Raw genomic sequence first — 19,150 nt, 5'->3', positions numbered from 1 at the left:
GGAGCTGAGGGACATAGTTTACTTGTAGCTTGGCAGTGCTCGCTTAATGGTTGAACTGGATGATCTTAAAAGTCTCTTCCAACCAAAACGATTCTATGACTTGACACCGGGCTCGCTGGCAGGTGACCGTCTCTGAAGGCGGTGGTGATAAGCGCAGCTCCACCTAGCCACCGGCTCGTGAGGGGAACCGGCCACAGCTCCCGCTGGGGAACCACTCCCTGACCACCAAAAGGCGCCTCTCCCGGTGCCAGACGAGTCACAGGAGCCACCATCCCTCCCGGCTGAAATCCTTCCCCGCCCGCCGAAGCACGGGACACGCCCGCGAGCCCCGCCCACCGCCGGCCCCCGCCCCGGCCCCGCCGCCCGGGCTGCCCCCCTCCCCGTGACGTCAGACGAAGCGCCCGGCCGTCGCCCCGCCGCGCGCTGCCTGCCGGGAGATAATTGGGGCCTCGCGCGCTTCCCAGCTTGTAACGCGCGGCGCGCCCCGCGCTGCCTTCCCAGCCTGCCCCGCGGCTGCCGGCCTCGCGAGCGGGACCCGTTGCGCCTCCCCGGCGGCGGCGGCGCCGTTCCGTACCGCCCCGCCCCGCCCGCGGCCCTGAGAGCCCCCGAGCGAGAGCCGAGGCCGCTCCGCCCTCCCCGCCATGCCCCCCAAGAAGCAGCAGCAGCCGGCGGGGGGCAGCAAGAAGGCGGACCAGAAGAAGAAGGAGAAGATCATCGAGGTGAGGCGAGCAGGGCCCGACCGGGCCCAGGGGACCGCGGCCGACGCCGGGCGAGCGGCTCTGCCGCCGCGGCCTTCTCCCTGCCCTTGCTGGGGCCTGCTGCTTCCTGCTGTTCCCCTTGGGACGCGGGCAGCTCTCTCCCTGCGCCCCCCTCTGCCGCCCCCACCAGCTGCGGGGGCAGGGACGCGGCTGCCGGTGGTAGCCGGCCTCTCTGAGAGCCCGCCGTCATGGCCCGCGGGGCAGCCAGGCCCGCAGGCCGCCTCCTCAGCTGAAGCCGCCAAGGGAATGGTCATAAAACCGAAAACTTTAAAAAAAGGCGAGGGGTATGCGCACGCACACCTTGTCGGTGCCGTAACCCAGCCCAGAAGCACCGTTCCGGGTTCCCTTGGCGATCCCAGCGCTGCCCAGATCTGTCAAATCACTGACTGTCACCCTTTAAGTTGTGCTGGTCGCCGCTGTGCTTCTTGGACTGAGGTTTTCAGTCTGGGTATTTTCTGCCCAGAGCTGTCTTTGGGCTGAACATGATGTGACAGGAGTGCTCTTCCTTCCCCCGCGCCCCCCCCTCCCCCCTTTCCCTTCTCTCTTTCTGTGTGTTCCTGAATTTTCGGAGTCCGACTCTCTGAGGTGTAGGTTTGCATTTCTCACTCAGTTTAAAACACTTGTGTGATTTATTTGGGGGATTTTTTTTTTTTTGTACCGTTTGACCTGTGTGGCCAAAGAGGCATTTCTTGGAATAACAGTTTAGTAAATTGTTCATAGAAATGGAATACAAAATAATTTGAAGATTAATCAGTTATACATCATATTCTATTTAAACTCCTGATATTCAATTCCATGGTAAAACCAGATTTAAAAAACCCACACACCTCCAGCAGTTTTTTTTGTATAGTGGAAGATTTGCATAACTATCCTAAAAAAAGCTATGTTGAGAGTACAAAGAGAGAGTGCTTATAGAAAATTAAATGTTTGCCTACATCTGTTGGCAAGGAAGTTAGTAGCTGCTCAGCTTTTCTAAGCAGAATGTCTGTGTAGTGCAAGTGTTCTTTTAAATCTATCACCACAGAATATTGTTTCTGTGTTCTTTGTTAGGTTAGACTGGTTGTTCTCTCTCTGCTGGCTTCAGTTTCTGATGTTCTTGCTGAATCCAGCTACATAGGAAAATTCTGCTTTTTATTACAAAAATGTGCAGCTGAAAGGGGAAAAACTTGCATTGATTATTAACAATCATTTATTACATAATTCAAGTATGCGGAGATTATATATTCCATGTGGCATTTGCCACAGAAGTCAAGTGCGTGAATGATCTATTTTCTTTCCCAACTAGTTATTTTAAGAAATTACAGACTTTTCAGATTAGCATAAAGTAACAGAGGACTAGCTGCTGTTGGTGGGGGATACATTGTAAATGAAAACAGGGCAACTCTGGAAATTTGGAACTGTTTCTTCTATAATTCTTTTATAATATATTTTTGTGTTGTTAGTGTTTCCAAAAGTATGTTTAAACTGAGGTATTATCAATGGATGAACATCTGTTACTTGTTCCTGGAAGGAAAAAAAGGTATCGAATCAAAGGCACGCACACGTTTTTAATGTAGGTATTTCAGTTACAAAAAATAACTTATGCTTCAGATACTTGTGTGAAAGTGAGCTATCTTTTTGTAATGGAATTTTTAATAGGTTTGCTATAGAAACCTGCCTCTAACAGTAAAACTGGAGATGTAGAGGAAGAATTGGTTCAGGCAGTAAACAGAACCTACTTTTAGTGAAATTTAGGAAGTATAAACACCTGTCTGGATTTGGCATGGGGAAAGACTTCAAATTAGTACAGTTGAAAAATGAAAAGCTTAAAATTCTTGCAAATAAAAAGTAATATGTTACATGCAGCAGTATTTGCCTGCATAACATAGGTATATAACATTTATATATGAATACTTAGAAAAGTAATAAGTGATTTCGGGTAGGTAGGGGGAAAAAAGCAGTATTTATGGCTATTCAGTCTTCATATTTTCCTCAGACGTTGCTTGGGTAGTCACCAAAAACATCTTGTCCTTTTCTCTTGAGAAGTTTGAAAACACTGTGTGTATATGCTCCCATAAATATTTGGACACAAGCAATAGCTCTCACAAAAGCAGCAAACTTGTTCTGACTGTTGGACAGTTTCAATAAATTTGGCTGTATTTATCTCTTGATTTAGGACAAAACATTTGGCCTAAAGAATAAAAAAGGTGCAAAACAACAAAAATTTATCAAGGCTGTGACTCACCAGGTTAAATTTGGTCAGCAAAATCCACGTCAGGTAAGCATTTAATCTGTAATGTTTTCCCAATGCATAATGAAATTGTCTTTTACTGTACATATAGGTTGTGACGTAATGTTGAAGTAGAAAAAAGTTGATGTTACTTGCCTAATGTATTGTGACTAGCACAGATTTAACTAGATAATATTCTTGCAAGGCTTTTCTAGCTGAGAATTATGTACCAAAACCCCTAAAAAACCCTAAACTCAAAATCAATTAATAAGGGTCTGTGTTTCTTACACAGTATTCTAATAGTAACATAATAGAGTTTAAGGTATACCTGAAAGTAAATTGTAGAAACTGGCTGTCAGGAACCTTTGGTTCTATATTCTTTCTCTTCTTTTTTTTTTTTTTTTTTTTTTTTTTTTTTTTTTTTCCCCCCTCCCTCTAATTCCCACCTAATCTAAGAAATAGTGAATCATTAAAACTAAGAGTAGTTGTTACTAATATTAAAATTGGAATTGGGGGAAAATAAAAAAAGTGTAAGCCCATGTATGCTGCTGGTTCTACTTATGGACATATTTATTATAATACTTCCATGTTGTATGTATGGAAATCTGGTGAAGTGGTCAAAGAAACTGAAATTTTGAGTCACTGTCTATTACTCTGCTCTTTTGTATGATGAAGTAAAACTTGATGGGGTTGAGATACAATATCCCGATTACACTTGGTCAGAAAGCACAAATTTCATTGAAATACTTTTATGATGGAAGTGAGCCAGAGCTCTTATTCCTACAGTTCTAGGGAAGCCAGTTGCTAAGTATTTATGTAGCTTCCTGTTCTATGAATAAGCCTGTAGAATATTACGTTTGCGTCAGCTAAATTCATGATGTCATAATTAATGTTAAATTCCTTGCATAACATAAGGATGAACTAACAAATGTCAAATACAACTTTAAAGGTAAAGTTGATACTTGGGTCATTAGATCTAACAAGTTCTTGTAGTGGAAAGGATTGCTTGATGTCACTTCAAAAACATTGGTGTTACTCAAACAGTTCTGAAATTTGCGTATGGAATCCCTGAATCTGTAGCGTTTAATGGAATACCAGTATGTAAATTAGACAACCTAAAATAATTTTTCTCAGATGCTTTTAGCTATTGACTGATGGATGTCAAAAAGTAATTTTTAGACCTGATTATGCCTTTCTTAACCAGTAATAATGGTTTTCAGTTAGGGTTGTCCCTGAAAAAGGAAGAACACTTTAAAGCAATTATCGTTGTGTCCTGAGATACAAAGGGAAATGCCGTCAAGGCTTTTTCTTTAGTTAGAAAAAAAGGCAAGCTTCATCTTCATGCTTTTGGAGCCCTAGGGTGAAACAGAAGTATTCCTACAGTACTGCTTTTTGTAGTTGACATATGTGGGTCTGCCTGCTATATAAAATAGGATTTGTGGAATTCAGTATCAAAATTGAGTGTTCTGTATGTGGACCAAATTAATAAATTGCCTTTTAAAACAATTTGGCATTTTATTGCCAAATTCACCATATGAACAAAGGCCCTTTTTTAATATTGCACTGTATTCTACCAGTAAAGTACCCCACATATTTGTATAGTGGTGGTAGTCTCACTAGCTTCCCTGAAGGATAAGAATCAGATCATCTAATGTTTATCACGTGTTCTCTTTCATCTGTCTTGTTCCCTCTCTACTGCTCTGGTATAGATACAAGCCTTTTCTGGCTTATCCTAAAAGGATAAGGCAGAGTCCCAGAGTTGTTTTTTTTTAATTAATACACAAACTTTTCTTTTCTTAGGTGAGCTTGTTTTTCAGTCCTTGGCCCCTAGTTACCTATAAAATGAATGTTCTTGTCTTATGAACCGCTGATTATCAATGAACTGATATAAATTCAAACAAAAAAGTGTTCTAAAAGCAGTTCCTAACTTCTACAGACAGATTTCCTGGAAGTGCTACTGGTATACGTGAAGAAAAAGAACAAAGCAGCATGTAGAGGACTAAAGATAGAGAAGCTTTTTGCACAGATCTTGAAGTAATTGCATTGACTATTTGCACTACTAATGTGTCACTGAAAGAGCAATTAACTTTTCCTCTCCTCATTCTCTTCACTTGATCTCCTAGCCTGTAAAGGTGGAATAGAGGTAACTGTGTTACCTAATGGTGCCTACTAGGATCTCGCATTTCTGACAAATTGCATTTGAAATCTCTTCTCTTTGAAAGGTCAGTACCACTAGATGGCACTGGCTATTCATGCAAGGGTAGGAATTCTGAGAAATTCAGAAGTCACAGGTTCTTTCCCTCCTCCCCTTATAAACTAATTTAAAATTATTTGCTATTTCAATGTACAGTGCCTGTGAAGTGAGTAATGTCATTTTAATTATATATTAATAACTTCAAATTTGGGGTCATTATAGGCTGCTCAAACAGAAAGTGAGAAGAAATTAAAAAAAGAAGATAAGAAAAAGGAATTACAAGAATTAAATGAACTCTTCAAGCCTGTGGTTGCTGCACAGAAAATTAGCAAAGGTATGAGAAACTGAATACTCTTTCTTTATGTTCTCTTATTTTTCCTGAAGTAGATATATGAATAACCCTTAAAAAATGACAACTCATTTTTTCAATAAAGCAGATGTCTGTTTCCTTCTCTATCTAGTGTACCAAGTAGTTTGTCAGTAATGATTTGACATTTTTTTTTTGGAGGTTATCTGGGGTTACTAGATCATTAGAATATCAAAAGCTACATTGATAATGACAGGGCAGCTATAGATACTTTGCTGTACTCGGTTTCATTAATTAGGTGCTTCTGGATGAGTGGCATGATTATTTTTTTATGTGTGATAGTATTTGTTTAAAGCAGCCTGTCTCCCCAGGAAAGCATGAACATCCAGGTATTACAAAGAGTATAATATGATAACTGTCGTCTTCACAGAAAACTTGTATTCAAATCAGAACAGTAAAAATTGTCCACTTCTGTCCCACCTCACAGTTGACAGTAGGAGCTGACTTCGGAAGTGTGATCTTATTTGAACTTGGTTATTGAACAAACTAGTTTTGTGATGAAATGTATGTTCAAGCGTATTTGATACTTCAGGGAAACTCTACAACTGGCTACCATGTGGGAGGAAAAAAAAAATGATACTTTTAGGAATGAACTAATCAACTCTTTGCTTTATTAATATTCTGGAACTAATGAATTATAGGCAATAATTTTTGACTAAACAAGTGTGATTTCCATGTACGTCTTTTAAAGCAAACCTGGTATTTGTTCACTGTGGCACTTAAACAGAAAACTGGCCTTTGTTGCTGCTATGATCTGCAGTGGTGAGCTTTCTCCAAATAAATAACTTTAAGCAAGAGCTACTTTCAGAAGTCTAATGTTGTCCTAATTAAAGCTTTGCTGTTCTATTGAGATTGCCAACAAGGAGAGCTATATCATCTGAAGTTCTTCTAGGAATCCACTCAGTGTTTAAAAACTAGATTTTTTTTGTTAAGATTTTAAATGAGCGTTGCTGTACATCCTCTAGTCACTGGTGACTAGCACCAAGATTAAAATCAGCAAGTGAAAAAACCTGAGTTGAAATCTACGTGAGCACTTAATGAGTATTACAAGTAAAGCATTTCTAATTTAGTTGTCTCATAAATACATTTCCACCTGTTTTCATTTCTTTTCTCACTTCCTAATAATCCCTTTAGTGGTATGATATTTACTTAAACTGCAGTTTGGTTGATTGAGTAGTTCATACTATAACAGTTGCTTATTTTGGAGACTATGAGCAGCCATCTTATTATTAAAGAATGTGGTCTGAATGAGTGCAGGTTATATTATTAAAATTTATTCTGGTGTGTTGTTGACTTATTAAGGAAAGGTGGCCATCCAGAAGATGCTTTACTGTACATTAGAGGCAAAAATGGCTTATTGCGTAGGGAAGAAGTTCCACAGACTGTCTTGTGTGTATTATGAATTAATAATTCACTCAGGCACACTGCTATCCATATTTATTTAAATAGTCAAGTGCCAGCTTTGATACTTAATGCAAATATCATACTATACAAAGGAAATATGACATGTTCGGGGCATGAAGTATTTACTTGTGATGACCACATACATTAAATAACTTTCATTGTTAAAAACAGATCTCCAGAGATCCTACAGATTGTATGATCCTAGACATTGTTCTCAGAACTTTTAATATATAGCTTTTGCTTAAAAATAGTATTAAAATATAAAAACTTTCTTCATTCAGGTGCTGACCCCAAATCTGTAGTTTGTGCTTTCTTCAAGCAAGGACAATGCACGAAAGGAGACAAGTGCAAGTTTTCTCATGATTTGTCTTTGGAAAGGAAGTGTGAAAAAAGAAGTGTCTACATTGATGCAAGAGATGAAGACCTTGAAAAAGGTACAAAAATTTTAGAAAAACTACTAAACTATTCTGAAACTGGATTTTTAAGATTGAGTCATCTTGCGTTGTGGTTATGATCCTGAAGAGCCTGGTCAATGACCAAAGCAATCCATACCACTATGTTCAAAAATATGAACAACAGTGAAACTTGCTTTAAAAAGTGTGCTCACAAGTATTCTTTAGACCTTCTTTAGAAAGAGAAGTGTTGGATGGTGGTTTTTGAATTCTGCTATGTAAGGTATTATGTCATACAGTATTTGGTCTGTATTATAGTTGCTAGTTTCTTCAAAGTTCTGTAAAACTGAAGTACAAAAGGAGGGAGTGTAATGAGCACCCATAGTTGCCTTCCAGAACTATTACTAGTGTTTGCCCAAATGTGCACAGTTCTACAATTCAGGATACTTTGGAATTTTTTGCTGTGACTTTATTTTCTTTCCCCAAATCACTTGTTGGCAAAGTACTCAATTTTACTTTTAGTTAACAGGGGTTAGAGATTTCATAGTCAAAATAATTTCTTTTGTTTTTCCACAACTCATCACATCTATGTCATTATTTGAATTTTAGCCTGTGTTGTCCTAAATGAATATGACAGGATCCCGTAGATTCAGTACTACTGTTACCATTGGTGATCTTCCTTCTTTTAAGTTTAACACAGAAAATTTGGGATTATCTCTTTGATCCTAAAGTTATAATATGTGTATTTCTGGATATTAGCCTCCAACCTTCTCTTTTATTCAGTAACCTTCCTTCTTTTCCCTTGTCCACGCTCAGTAGCATACAGATGCAACCACACATTTTTTTAGTCTTTAACTGAAAAACACTTCATGCATGTCAAAATCTAAATTTCTAAGGCTTTTGAGGAAATTGTCTTGTGATCAGCATAGAAGAGTTTGAAAACTTTATTATAAAAGCCTGAATTTATTTTCCGTACTGTAAATTAACTAAAACGTAAGAATTGCGTGTTAAAACTGTTATTAGGGAGAAAAGCAACACAATAGCATTGTTTAGTATTTGAATATTTTTGTGAAACCATCTTTTGTCTTTTTGTAGATACAATGGATAACTGGGATGAGAAGAAGCTGGAAGAAGTGGTGAACAAGAAGCATGGTGAGGCGGAAAAGAAAAAACCCAAAACCCAAATAGTATGTCCTTTTTTTATTTCGCTGTAGTAGAGAGAATTAACTGCAGACCGGTATTAGATATGTTTCTAATTATCTAAAGATTTTGCATGGAATATTATAACAGTATTCTGAGTAGTATTCCTAGTAATGTGTTAAAATACAAACAAAAAACGCCCTACCCCAAAGCTGTTTCAGTCATTTTCTCATGTAAAATACAAATGGATAGTAGATGAAGTGCTTTCAAAATAGAAATGCTAAAGGAATCTGTAATCTAATGCATCCTACTTGCTTCGAAGATTCAAGTATTGTGATGAGTTCTGTCATTTCCAGCAACTGCCATATATATTGGCTTATTTATGTACTGCGTGGCATATAAGTGTATAAATTTAAATTTTCTCCTGTGAGTTGAAATTTACCAATTGAGAATCATTTGTAGTTCCTGACCTCTGACTTCAAGAATGTTCTTTAGTTTGTGCACTAAATGGTATAGTATCTTAATCCCTCTTTCATTCTTCAGAACTATTTCACCTTGTTTTCAATACCAAATTATTAAATATTCTATTGATAATTTGATAATTTGGCTAAGTGTGGACTATGAATTACTTGTTGCAAGTTCCAGAAGGGCATCTCTACCTCAAGTTCATGAGCTGGAAGGCTTAACATCTAAGGCAGATTCTATTTATTTTGATTAGAACTATACCGATGTTGCTGTTTTACGTGTGCAACTGGGTTTATGGTAGTTGCTGGTCTTCTGAGTCATCCTGTCTTTTTTCAATTGGGATTATATTAAGGGAAAAAAGCTTTTGACTACATGAGTTCTAGATAATTCGTTGCACTTCTTTTGTTTGCTTTTTTAGTAGCAAGGCATTTCACGTTTCTTCAGTTTTGAGCACAACTGGCTTTGAATTACTGTACTTCCAACATGTAGTAGCTATACATGTAGTGTAAATTGCTGGGAATAAATAGAGAATGCAGCGCTAACAACTGTTGTTTTATACAGGTCTGCAAATACTTCCTTGATGCTATTGAAAACAACAAATACGGATGGTTTTGGGTCTGTCCAGGTGGAGGAGACAACTGCATGTATCGTCATGCTCTCCCTCCAGGTTTTGTGTTAAAAAAAGATAAGAAGAAGGAAGAAAAGCAAGATGAAATTTCTTTAGAAGACCTAATAGAAAAAGAGGTAAAGTTGTCAGACAGGTACCTTTTGGTGGTATTTGTTTTTGTTACTCTGAAGAGACAGCTGTAAATATTTTCCTAATTAATAATTAAAAAATATAAAATGTTTTTATAGCTGTATGAGCTATGGTGTAGCATTTGATTCATGTTTTTGTTTAGAAACTATTACCTAGTGAATAGATTAAACTATATTTGCATACTTAGTGCAGGTGTTGCTAATCTTTTTCTAGGAGGCTTTTATTTCTTACTGCTATTTTTCCTTTATCTCCTACAACTGCTTCTATGGGCCTTTCACATCCTCAGCTCACTGCCTCCTTAGTTCTCATATAACTCTGTAATGAGGAAGCAACAGCAAGAGAACAGAGCCTTCTGAAGGCATTACATTGTTGCTCTGTGTATTTCTGTCACCATTGCCTGGCAGTGTCAATTTGATGAAAACCTGGGATATTGTTGCTGGTTTCTTCCTCCACTTTTCAGGTTAACTTCCGTGTCAACTCATGTCAGTAACTGGAAAATCGTGTGTAGAGTCAAACTTTAACTTGATGGTGCATGTCTAATAGTGGTGAGAGTGAAGAAAGAATTAGAAATAAATGTTTTCAATTAGTTTCTAGGAAAGAGTAATTACATCTCTAACTTGTTATAGCCTTTGGAAACAATTTCTGTCATTAATCAGTCTCTTTGCTTGACAGCGTGCTGCCTTAGGACCAAATGTTACCAAAATTACTCTAGAGTGTTTTATTGCATGGAAGAGAAGAAAAAGACAAGAAAAAATTGATAAGGCTGAGCAAGACATGGAGAGGAGGAAAGCAGATTTTAAAGCTGGCAAAGCATTGGTGGTATGTTCTACACTCCAATTCTTAATGTAAGAAGAAAGAGTCAATAAGTTTTTGAAATAAGGTAGCTGGCCTGGAATTGCTTTTTCTTTTTTTTCTTTTTTTTTTTTTTTTTTTACAGCGGTATAAATTCTATCAAGTGATAAATTAAGATTTCTTTTTACGTGAATAGATTAGTGGACGTGAAGTATTTGAGTTTCGACCAGAGCTGGTTGATGCAGATGATGAAGAAGCAGATGACACCCATTATATTCAAGGAACGGGAGAAGATGATGAGGTAAAGAACAGTATTATCTTGGATAATATTTCAAGTTACATTCAGGTTTGAAAACTTCTAATTTGAGAGATCTTACAGTGCAATTAATAAGCTTGATTCTTAATTTAACACCACCACAAAGTATATCTTGACACCAAAATTTTGACAAAAGGAAAATTAAAAAAAAATTTGTAGGAATCCTGCAGAAATTCTAATTTCTGTAAAAAGTAATTCATGCAGAGCATCTTGGTTTATTTTTCAGATGGAAGATCCTGTGTGCATAAATGATGTAGATTTGAACCTGTATGTCCCAAAGGCTGTAGATGAGACTGGTATTACTGTGGCTAGTCCTGAGCGATTCAGCACATACAGTTCAATAGAAAAAGACGGTAAGTCCATTGTTTAGGTATCATTAATACGGCTTTAAATTGTTAAGAGCTTCCCAAAAGGTTGATAGAAATGAATTACTGATCTGCTGAAAATAAGTATTTGTTTAAAAAGGGTGGGGGAGTCAAATTACTGTCAATGATACATGTAGTTAATAAAGAAAAAGCTTTTACTAAATGCTATGCGCTTAATTTCTTAAATTCAAGTTTAAATAAAAGGTAGCATTTATGGCCACTTCAAATAAATCCTTAAGATATGTCTTAGCAGTTTCCCTTGTCTTCAGATTTAATAAATGACTGGATGAATGATATCGACAAAAAGCCAAGCTTTTCTTCATATTTTCTAGCTACCTTTAAGTTAGCTCATAATTTCTTAGGGCAAAGTCTTGATCTTGGTGTGCTTGTGAAAGGCATAACCTAATATTTAAGACCCTGAGTCTTCTAAGTGCAGACATTGAGTACGAGTAGCTAATTAAGTTTGACACAGTTATGAAAACAGGAGTTTGAGGAGTTGGGAGTTTGAGTTCTTTTCAGTCTGTTTTAAGTGATGATTCCAACCTTCATATAATCAGGTACATGCAATTTAACCAATATAAGTCCACATAAATTTCAAATAAAGTAACTTCTTTATAGTTTCAAAACTTTAAAGCCTGTTTAGTGGGATTGTGAATTAGTGACTTGTGACACTGAAACGTGTAAGAATTATTTTTCTTTTCAGATAATAAATTAAGTGAAGCTTCTGGTGGTGATATAAACAGCAGTGAGCAAAATGATTTAGAGGAAGATAATGATGGAGATGGGGAGTTGGAAAATGGAGTAATTGATGCAGTTCCAGTTGATGAAAATCTTTTTACTGGAGAGGACTTGGATGAACTAGAAGAAGAACTAAACACTCTTGATTTAGAAGAATGAATTAAAAAATCTCAAGTGAGGAATTAAATCTATGTGACAAAGTGAAAACTGACTACACTTTTTCTCCTTTTTGAATAGAATTCTTAAACAGGATGTTTATGGTTATCCAGCTGATTCTGATGGGCACATCATAGGAATATTTTTTCTTCAATCTCATCTACTCCAATCTCGACTATGCTCACAGTAAAATATTCAGAGTAGGTCAAAATTACCTGACAGATGAATTTGCAGAAAATTAGATTGTAACTTTCAGTTAAAAGTAGGAAGTGTAACTGCTTTGCCAGTATGCAAGTGAAGTGGGCAATTTGATACCAGGTACAGTATAAAAAAAAAAAATCTAAGTATACATTCTTCACCAGAACTGCATTTTTATTAGTGATTGTGTTGATTTAGAAACTGCCTGAAGTGTTTTTAGGCAGTGTTCTCTAATGGAGCTGATGCAGATTATGCTTCTTTAAGTGGTGATTAGCTTTATTTGATCAGCTGGATACTGAAGATTCAGATTGTGAACTGATACGTCATACAGTACAATATGGTGCCCTCTGTTTAAAATGTTTTAAACTTTCCCACCTCCTTTTGCCAACAAAACTGTAAATAAAAACTATTAACTTTAAAATATCTGTGTTGATTTTTCTCTGTTAAGTTAGGACAGCATACCAAACTGTTTATAACTTCACTTTCTAATACAGTGATAAACATTTTTCTCTCCAGTCCCGATACAGAAGTGATGATGTTGGCTTCAGTTAAATTAGGGCTAACTGCAATCACAATTTTTTGTCTACACTTCATGTAGCATAAAATCCAGCAGTTGACATATTTCCCTACTGTTCTTGTCTCCTGCCCATCTGTTAACTGATTTAATACATGCTATACATCACTTGTTGCAATTTGAGTCTCGTTCTTTCCCTACTGCGTTTTGTATATTAATGACAACTTCAAGCTCTGCAGAGCAGGGATGTTACAGTCTGAAAAATGCCTGTCATATCTTTGGTGTTCTATAAACAATGAAGTTAAGCAGTAGTAAGTCGCCTCAAAGCGGAGCAGTATTGTACCCTGCGTTGTGTATCCTGCAGGGGGCACTTACTGTCAGGCTTAAATAAAGTCAACCTGTCCTTTTAAAATTCATTGAATGCCTGCCATAAAGATTTCTCAGTAGCGGTGCTTTTTCAAGGGGGCTGTAGGTTATGCCTCCTTGCCATACTCCTAATAGTATCTGCAACAGCATTGCTGGACTAATTATACTGTTTGTATTGATTTTTCTAAAGCTTTTCAATTACTACTTAAAGACCATTAAGATAAGTGAGCTTTCTCGAACTGCTTTTGGGTGGTAATATTAGCTTTAATAGTTAGTTCCAACACTGCAAAATTGACGCTTGTATCTTGAATGCTATTTCTAAAATAGCTGACTTAGACATTTTTTGCCCTTTTTGGGATCTTTGGAATTTGTTTTCTCCTATAGGAACAAGAAGCAGTGTTTGGGAGAAAGAGGCCTACTGAAATTGACTTCTAAATGTAAGTGTTTAAGGAAAAGCTGCAATATCAGATATAAATATTTATTTATGGAGATTTTTCTCCTATGGCCATAAATAGCGTTGGCAGATTGTTGGCAGATTATTGTATTATACTGGCCAGCAATAGGATACCTGGATATCAGGACACTTAAGAATGCAATTCATATTTGAATGTATGATGCATAATTTTTCACAGTTGTATATTTTAAATTGGAATAAAAGTAATTTAATCATTATTGAGGATGAAAAATGGCTTTCTATATTTTGTGTCTTAGAGGCTGGTATATTGTATATAATACTGATTTCTATACTACTGATCTGATTCACTGATCTAAGTAGGTTAAATCTTTGCCACAATTGTGTCAATGTTGTTTATTTGCATTTTACAGTGAAGGAACGATAGGGTAACTCATACTAATTTCAGGTAATAAAACACTGAGATGGGCAGAGAGAGAGTGCGTGTGCGCTCTTTTGGGTCTGAGGGCTCAGTTGTGGTGCATAACTCCTTTGTAAATGCGTATTTAAACATTAGGACAGTAGCCTTGCATAGTATTTAAATATGTTATATATCTGTAAGTTGAAGAAAAACTTATTTTCATAGACAGTAGTCACTGACACATTACTTCATGTGGTCAGGAAACAATAGTTTGCTATCCCTTTCTGAGTTTTCACTCTTGCCTCTCAACTTACTGTGGTGCTTCTGACTGGACTTGTTCTAGCCTCTTGGCTTGGTTGGTCTGTCTAGATTTCCAACCATGAAAGCAGGGTGACTACTTTTAAGGAGGTGTTTGTTCGCATAGCATTCAGGCATACTTTTAAGGATTAGTAGCAATATGCTGCTTCCTGTTCCTTCTGCTTGAAGATAGGCTTGAATAGAACCTGCTAAAAGTTCTCAATCTTGTGAGCTAAAGAAGCTGAAATTTGCAGCTGATAGGGAGTTTCAGTCAATATATGCTCAATTAAAAATGAATGCAAAGGCCTTACTTAAGGTAGATTAATTATTAATATTTTGGAAATGAGCACTGTGATAGAATGGAGTCCACCTGAATGTGATTTACCACTGAGTTGTTCCTACTGATGCAGGTTTCCCGAAATCAATCTGATGTAAATTGAATGAGTCACTTGCAGAAAAATGAGATAGAATCTGAATCCTAAAATAGCAGTATCTCTACTTCAGTGACCATCCAGTTTGTATGGGTCAAAATACAGTATTTCACTGTTAAAGGAGTAAGAAGGCTCGATCCAAGACACTTCCTGGGTTGAGGTCAGGCTGTGAAGGATCATAAGCCAGGGAAGAAAAACCTCTGCAATAAATTTTATTCCTATCCGTTGCAGCCTGCCCCACCATTTGTATCATCTTGTTTTTCTCGTAACTTAAATGAGTACTATATGAGAAGTGTAGCGTAGCTATGGATTTAACGTTTCTTGAGGAAATATGCTGGTGTACCACTCTGCCTTCACAGCACCTTTATTAGTGGACCTGTGTAGACCAAATCAATTTAAAAAACAATGCAGAAATCCCATGCCTTTCCTTCCTGGTGTTTGCTATTGTAGGAGTAGAGTATCTGTTTGCTTTTAATTTTGATGTATGTTAAAATCCCATTTCTGACACACAGAAAACCTGCTTCAACTGGATAGCTTTAAATTCTCCTGGGATTTTTTTTTTTTTGAGACCTGTGTGAGTAAATCTTATGCTCACCCCTGTTTTGTTACTCAGAGCTCCCTGCCTGTTTTATAATAAACACTGCTGATAAAGGCTGGGAAAAGCTTGGAGAAAAATTAAACTTAAAGACTGACCTTAAATATTAGACTATCTATTAGTTGTTTGTAATGGAAATGTTGCCATTTCTTAATGGACAATGCTCCCCAACTGCTTTTTATCAAGGGGCGTTGGATGAAGTAGTGGTACTTTCCTTGGCAATTCAGTATTGTCATAATAGATTGTGTGTTTATTTAGCAAACATTGTACAGGAAGAACCTACACATTGAAAGAAAAAATTCATAAAAAATATACTCATTTCAGTTCTTTAGTGTGGAATAACAAATGTCCAAAAAGTATCTCAGACATTCTGAATGCCAATTTCTACTTATTTTGCAATGTTTATGCCCCTTTATAAAAATTAACTGAATATAATGAGCAATGCAGGCTTAAATATTTTGTAAGCTTATATATCTTGCAAATAACATACTTGGAAGTTTCATAAACAGTGTTTATTATTCTTGTTCTATGTGCTGCTTTTGAATAACTTAATGAAACCATAGGGTGATTAAGTGACTAGACTAAAAATCTTACAGTTAGATCTCTTTCCCTCACAGTGAAATTATTACAGCACTAAGCTGAGACAATGAGATTGCTCTCATATGCAAATCTCTCTCTCGTATATATTCACCTGAAGTATCTCAGGAGAAATACTCCCTGAATGACATCAATAAAAATAGGAAGAGAATTGGAAAAATGAGACCTGGGAAGACCAGAGGAACAGCAAAAAAAGTAACAGCAGCTGCACTGCATCAGACTGAGAGACCATTTGTCACACTCCAAAAATCAGACACATGGGGAAGAAAGAGGTAAGAAAAGGACGAATCCATGTACTTCTCAGGAGTGCTTGTCATAGGTAGCTTCCAACTCTTTCTAATCTAGATTTCTTCTACTGGATGTAGCCTGTGATGACTTTCTCTTACAAGTACGTTCCCGGTTTCTCCTGTGAATCCCTGTATGTCTTTAGCATGTTTTGGAAACCCAACAGTTCATCAGCTCTGCTCCATCTTGTTTTGAGCATGACTTCTACTAGCTTGTGTTATTAGATCTCTAGGGAAAAATACTTAGAGGAAGTGATATCCTATGCCTTCCTGTGCTTTGAGTTGATGCTGAGTAGAGAAAGCACATATTAAAAAAAAAAAAAAAAAAAAAAAAAAAAAAAGGAATTGATGTATTTCAATTGTGAAGGTGTCCTGGTTCGGGTGGGGATAAGGTTAATGTTCCCAAGGATCTGGCACGGGACACAGGTTTTCCATACTTTGTGACACTGTGCCCAGTCTGTAGGGGGAGCCTGCTTGGAGCAGGCTGGGGCTTCCCAGGTCTGATGGGTGAGTGGTGGTACAGTAATTGGGTTTGTACATTCCTCTATTGGTGTTATTGCTGTTGTTTTCCTCTTTCCTTTGCTGTTCTCTTAAACTACCTTTATCTCAACCTACAAGTTTAGCCTTTTTCTTCTGATTCTTCCCCACAGTGGTGGGGCTTTGAGCAAGCGGCTGCGGGGTTCTTTGTTGCTGGCTGAAGCCAAACCTTGACAGAAGAACACAATCTCCTGATGTATTTGAGTGCTGGGAACAGTTTTTTACAAAATTAGCAACTCTTCCCCCTTAAAGTTCTTGATTCTTTTCTATGAATGGGTCTTAATCAGCAAAATCTTTAATGAAGCAAATTATCTTTGTTCCTGGTTATGTACTGGATGTATTTTATGTAGCTATGATCACATTAAGCGCTCTTACAGTGATACCGGCAAATCACCCTTCTCTTTTTTTTTTTTTTTTTTTTTTTTTTTTTTCCTCCCCTCGTGCTAGTATTAGAGATCTAGAAGTGACATTGGCTTAGTCTGTCACTTTTAGTTCTTTCATTTCAATAGATGCTCTGTCTTACAGAGAGCGGCTGTTGCTGCTATTAGCAATAAGACCAAGATGTTTTATTCATTTATGATGTTATAGCCCTAATATGTGACCACACTAGGCTCCTTCGTAGCACATTATTGAAATGAATGGCAAAAATAATCAGTTCTTTCGATCATAAAATAGCAGCGTTTTATTGTGTTTAGTGAAAAAGAGACCTCTGAGGTAATCTCTTTATGTTGCATTTGTGTCTGAAAATTGTTACAGAGTGTAAAACATTTGGACGTAAATTTGAGCAAGGTTGGCTTAAAACTAGAGATGTTCCCAAAGTACACCCAATCAGAATTCAAAAATGAGATGGACCTCTAAAGTTAAGCAAGATACAATGGAAAACAAAGCATCACAGCTTTCCTTTTAAAAAAAAAAAAAAAAAAAAAAAACCAAACCAACACCTAAATTGCTGTTGAAAAAGAAGTAGAAGCATTCCTGAAGGGAAGAGAGGAGTAAATTGCTACAGAAGGTTCACAAGGCAAAAAGATATTCCTTGTACAGTCAGCCATTAGGGAAATGTGGTCTACGGATGCTGCATCCTTGGACCTGTGCTGGAATGAAACTGTCTTGTGAGCATAATATGGGTGTAGTGCATCTTTTGTAGTCGCAGAAAATCAGCTAAAACCTTACATTTCTCAGGCCTCTAATAAATTTTAACAGGCTTGCTGTTCTAGGAGACCTTTTGTCCTGTTCATGTTTCATCTCCATTCCCGTTCTGTTCCTTGGACTGCCTCAGTGTAAGAAGGTAAACCGTCTTGTGCTCTGAACACTGCGTGTAAAGGTTGGATTGAAGACATTATGATAGCTTGGTCTCTAGGCAATATTACAAATCCATTGCAAACTCTCAGTCAATGTTTTCTACTGATCGTAATATTTGACGTGTCAAGTAATTTAGTTGTCATGGTTCGGGAACAGTAGACTACTTAAGAAAAAGATTAATTGACTTCCACTTCAAACTCTATAGCTGCAATGTAATGCCTCCTTAAAATCGGATAACAGCAAAGTTTCTAGTCAACAAACCTTTAATCTTCACTCTTCATCACTTTCTTTTGTTGTCTTCTCTCTGTTCCAAGTATAAACACTATATAAGGGAGGCTTTTCTGACTGACCTCTCCAATCCATATCAACTAGCATAGTAATTGTTGGTTAAGCCAGCTCCCTTTGGGCTCTCTCCATAGGCACGGAGCAAAGCACAGTATTGCCCGGTAGTGTGCTCTCCTAATGCAGCTCTAAACTCTCTAGAGTTTTGTTTATAAAATGGAGAGAAGAGGGATTAGGAAAGCTGGTCAGAAAGGACATAGCAAAGATCTTATCTCTTCAAACATCTGTCAGACTAGAGTAAAAAATGATGAGGGGGATAACCTGTAAGGCATCAAAAAGTTTTAACTGCTGTTGTCTCACCTTTGTGAACTTTTTCCTTGAATAAGAAGCTGGTAGGTGTCAGAACTACACTTTGTGTCAGCAGTGTTACCCTTATACCATGGGCTTTTCAGTCTTTTTCTTGTCAATACATGGGGAGGCAGGAAGAAGTGGAACAAGGACTCTTCCCCCAAGACAGCAAAAAGGGAAAAAAAGCTTTTAAATGTGCTCTTTATTCAAAGGACAGAAGTGTCTTCAGTTTCTATCACTGATAGCTGTTGCCAGTACTAACTGGCAGGCGACTTGATAGATGCAAAAAAAAAAAAAACAAACCCACAAACAAAAAAAAACTGTGTTCCAGAAGTTTTCACCCGCAGCACCCAACTAGGAGTCTATGGGAACAACTGCCTGGCAATTGCAGGCTAATGTCTTAAAAGCAAACAATAACTTAAAAAAAAACAAACAAAGCAAACTACAAAACACACTAAACATCCTCCCCCCCAAGCCCCCTGTTAGAATGATTAGAGACCTGATTCTGTATTGATCTGTTTTCTTTAGCTTGATTCC

At 37.5% G+C, this 19,150-nt stretch overlaps 1 protein-coding gene across 2 annotated transcripts; it reads left to right on the top strand.

Annotated features, from left to right (window-relative positions):
- Positions 1–520: 520 nt before the first annotated feature.
- ZC3H15 (zinc finger CCCH-type containing 15) lies at positions 521–13,545 on the top strand. 2 transcript variants are annotated; one of them, XM_082484138.1, is made up of 11 exons: positions 521–719; positions 2,914–3,015; positions 5,384–5,495; positions 7,214–7,366; positions 8,420–8,511; positions 9,491–9,673; positions 10,359–10,505; positions 10,675–10,779; positions 11,021–11,147; positions 11,863–12,071; positions 13,516–13,545. In XM_082484138.1, the coding sequence occupies exons 1-10, from the start codon at positions 642–644 to the stop codon at positions 12,054–12,056; spliced, it is 1,293 nt and encodes a 430-aa protein (XP_082340264.1). In that variant the 5' UTR covers positions 521–641; the 3' UTR covers positions 12,057–12,071; positions 13,516–13,545. The 2 variants fall into 2 exon arrangements, with proteins under 2 accessions (XP_082340264.1, XP_082340263.1); XM_082484137.1 differs by lacking the exon at positions 13,516–13,545 and having other exon boundaries at positions 11,863–12,104.
- The last annotated feature ends 5,605 nt before the right edge of the window (positions 13,546–19,150 follow it).

Source organism: Vanellus vanellus (genome assembly GCF_965231255.1).
Source record: "Vanellus vanellus genome assembly, chromosome: 5".
NCBI lineage: Eukaryota > Metazoa > Chordata > Aves > Charadriiformes > Charadriidae > Vanellus > Vanellus vanellus.
This window is presented reverse-complemented; position numbering and strand designations above follow the sequence as displayed.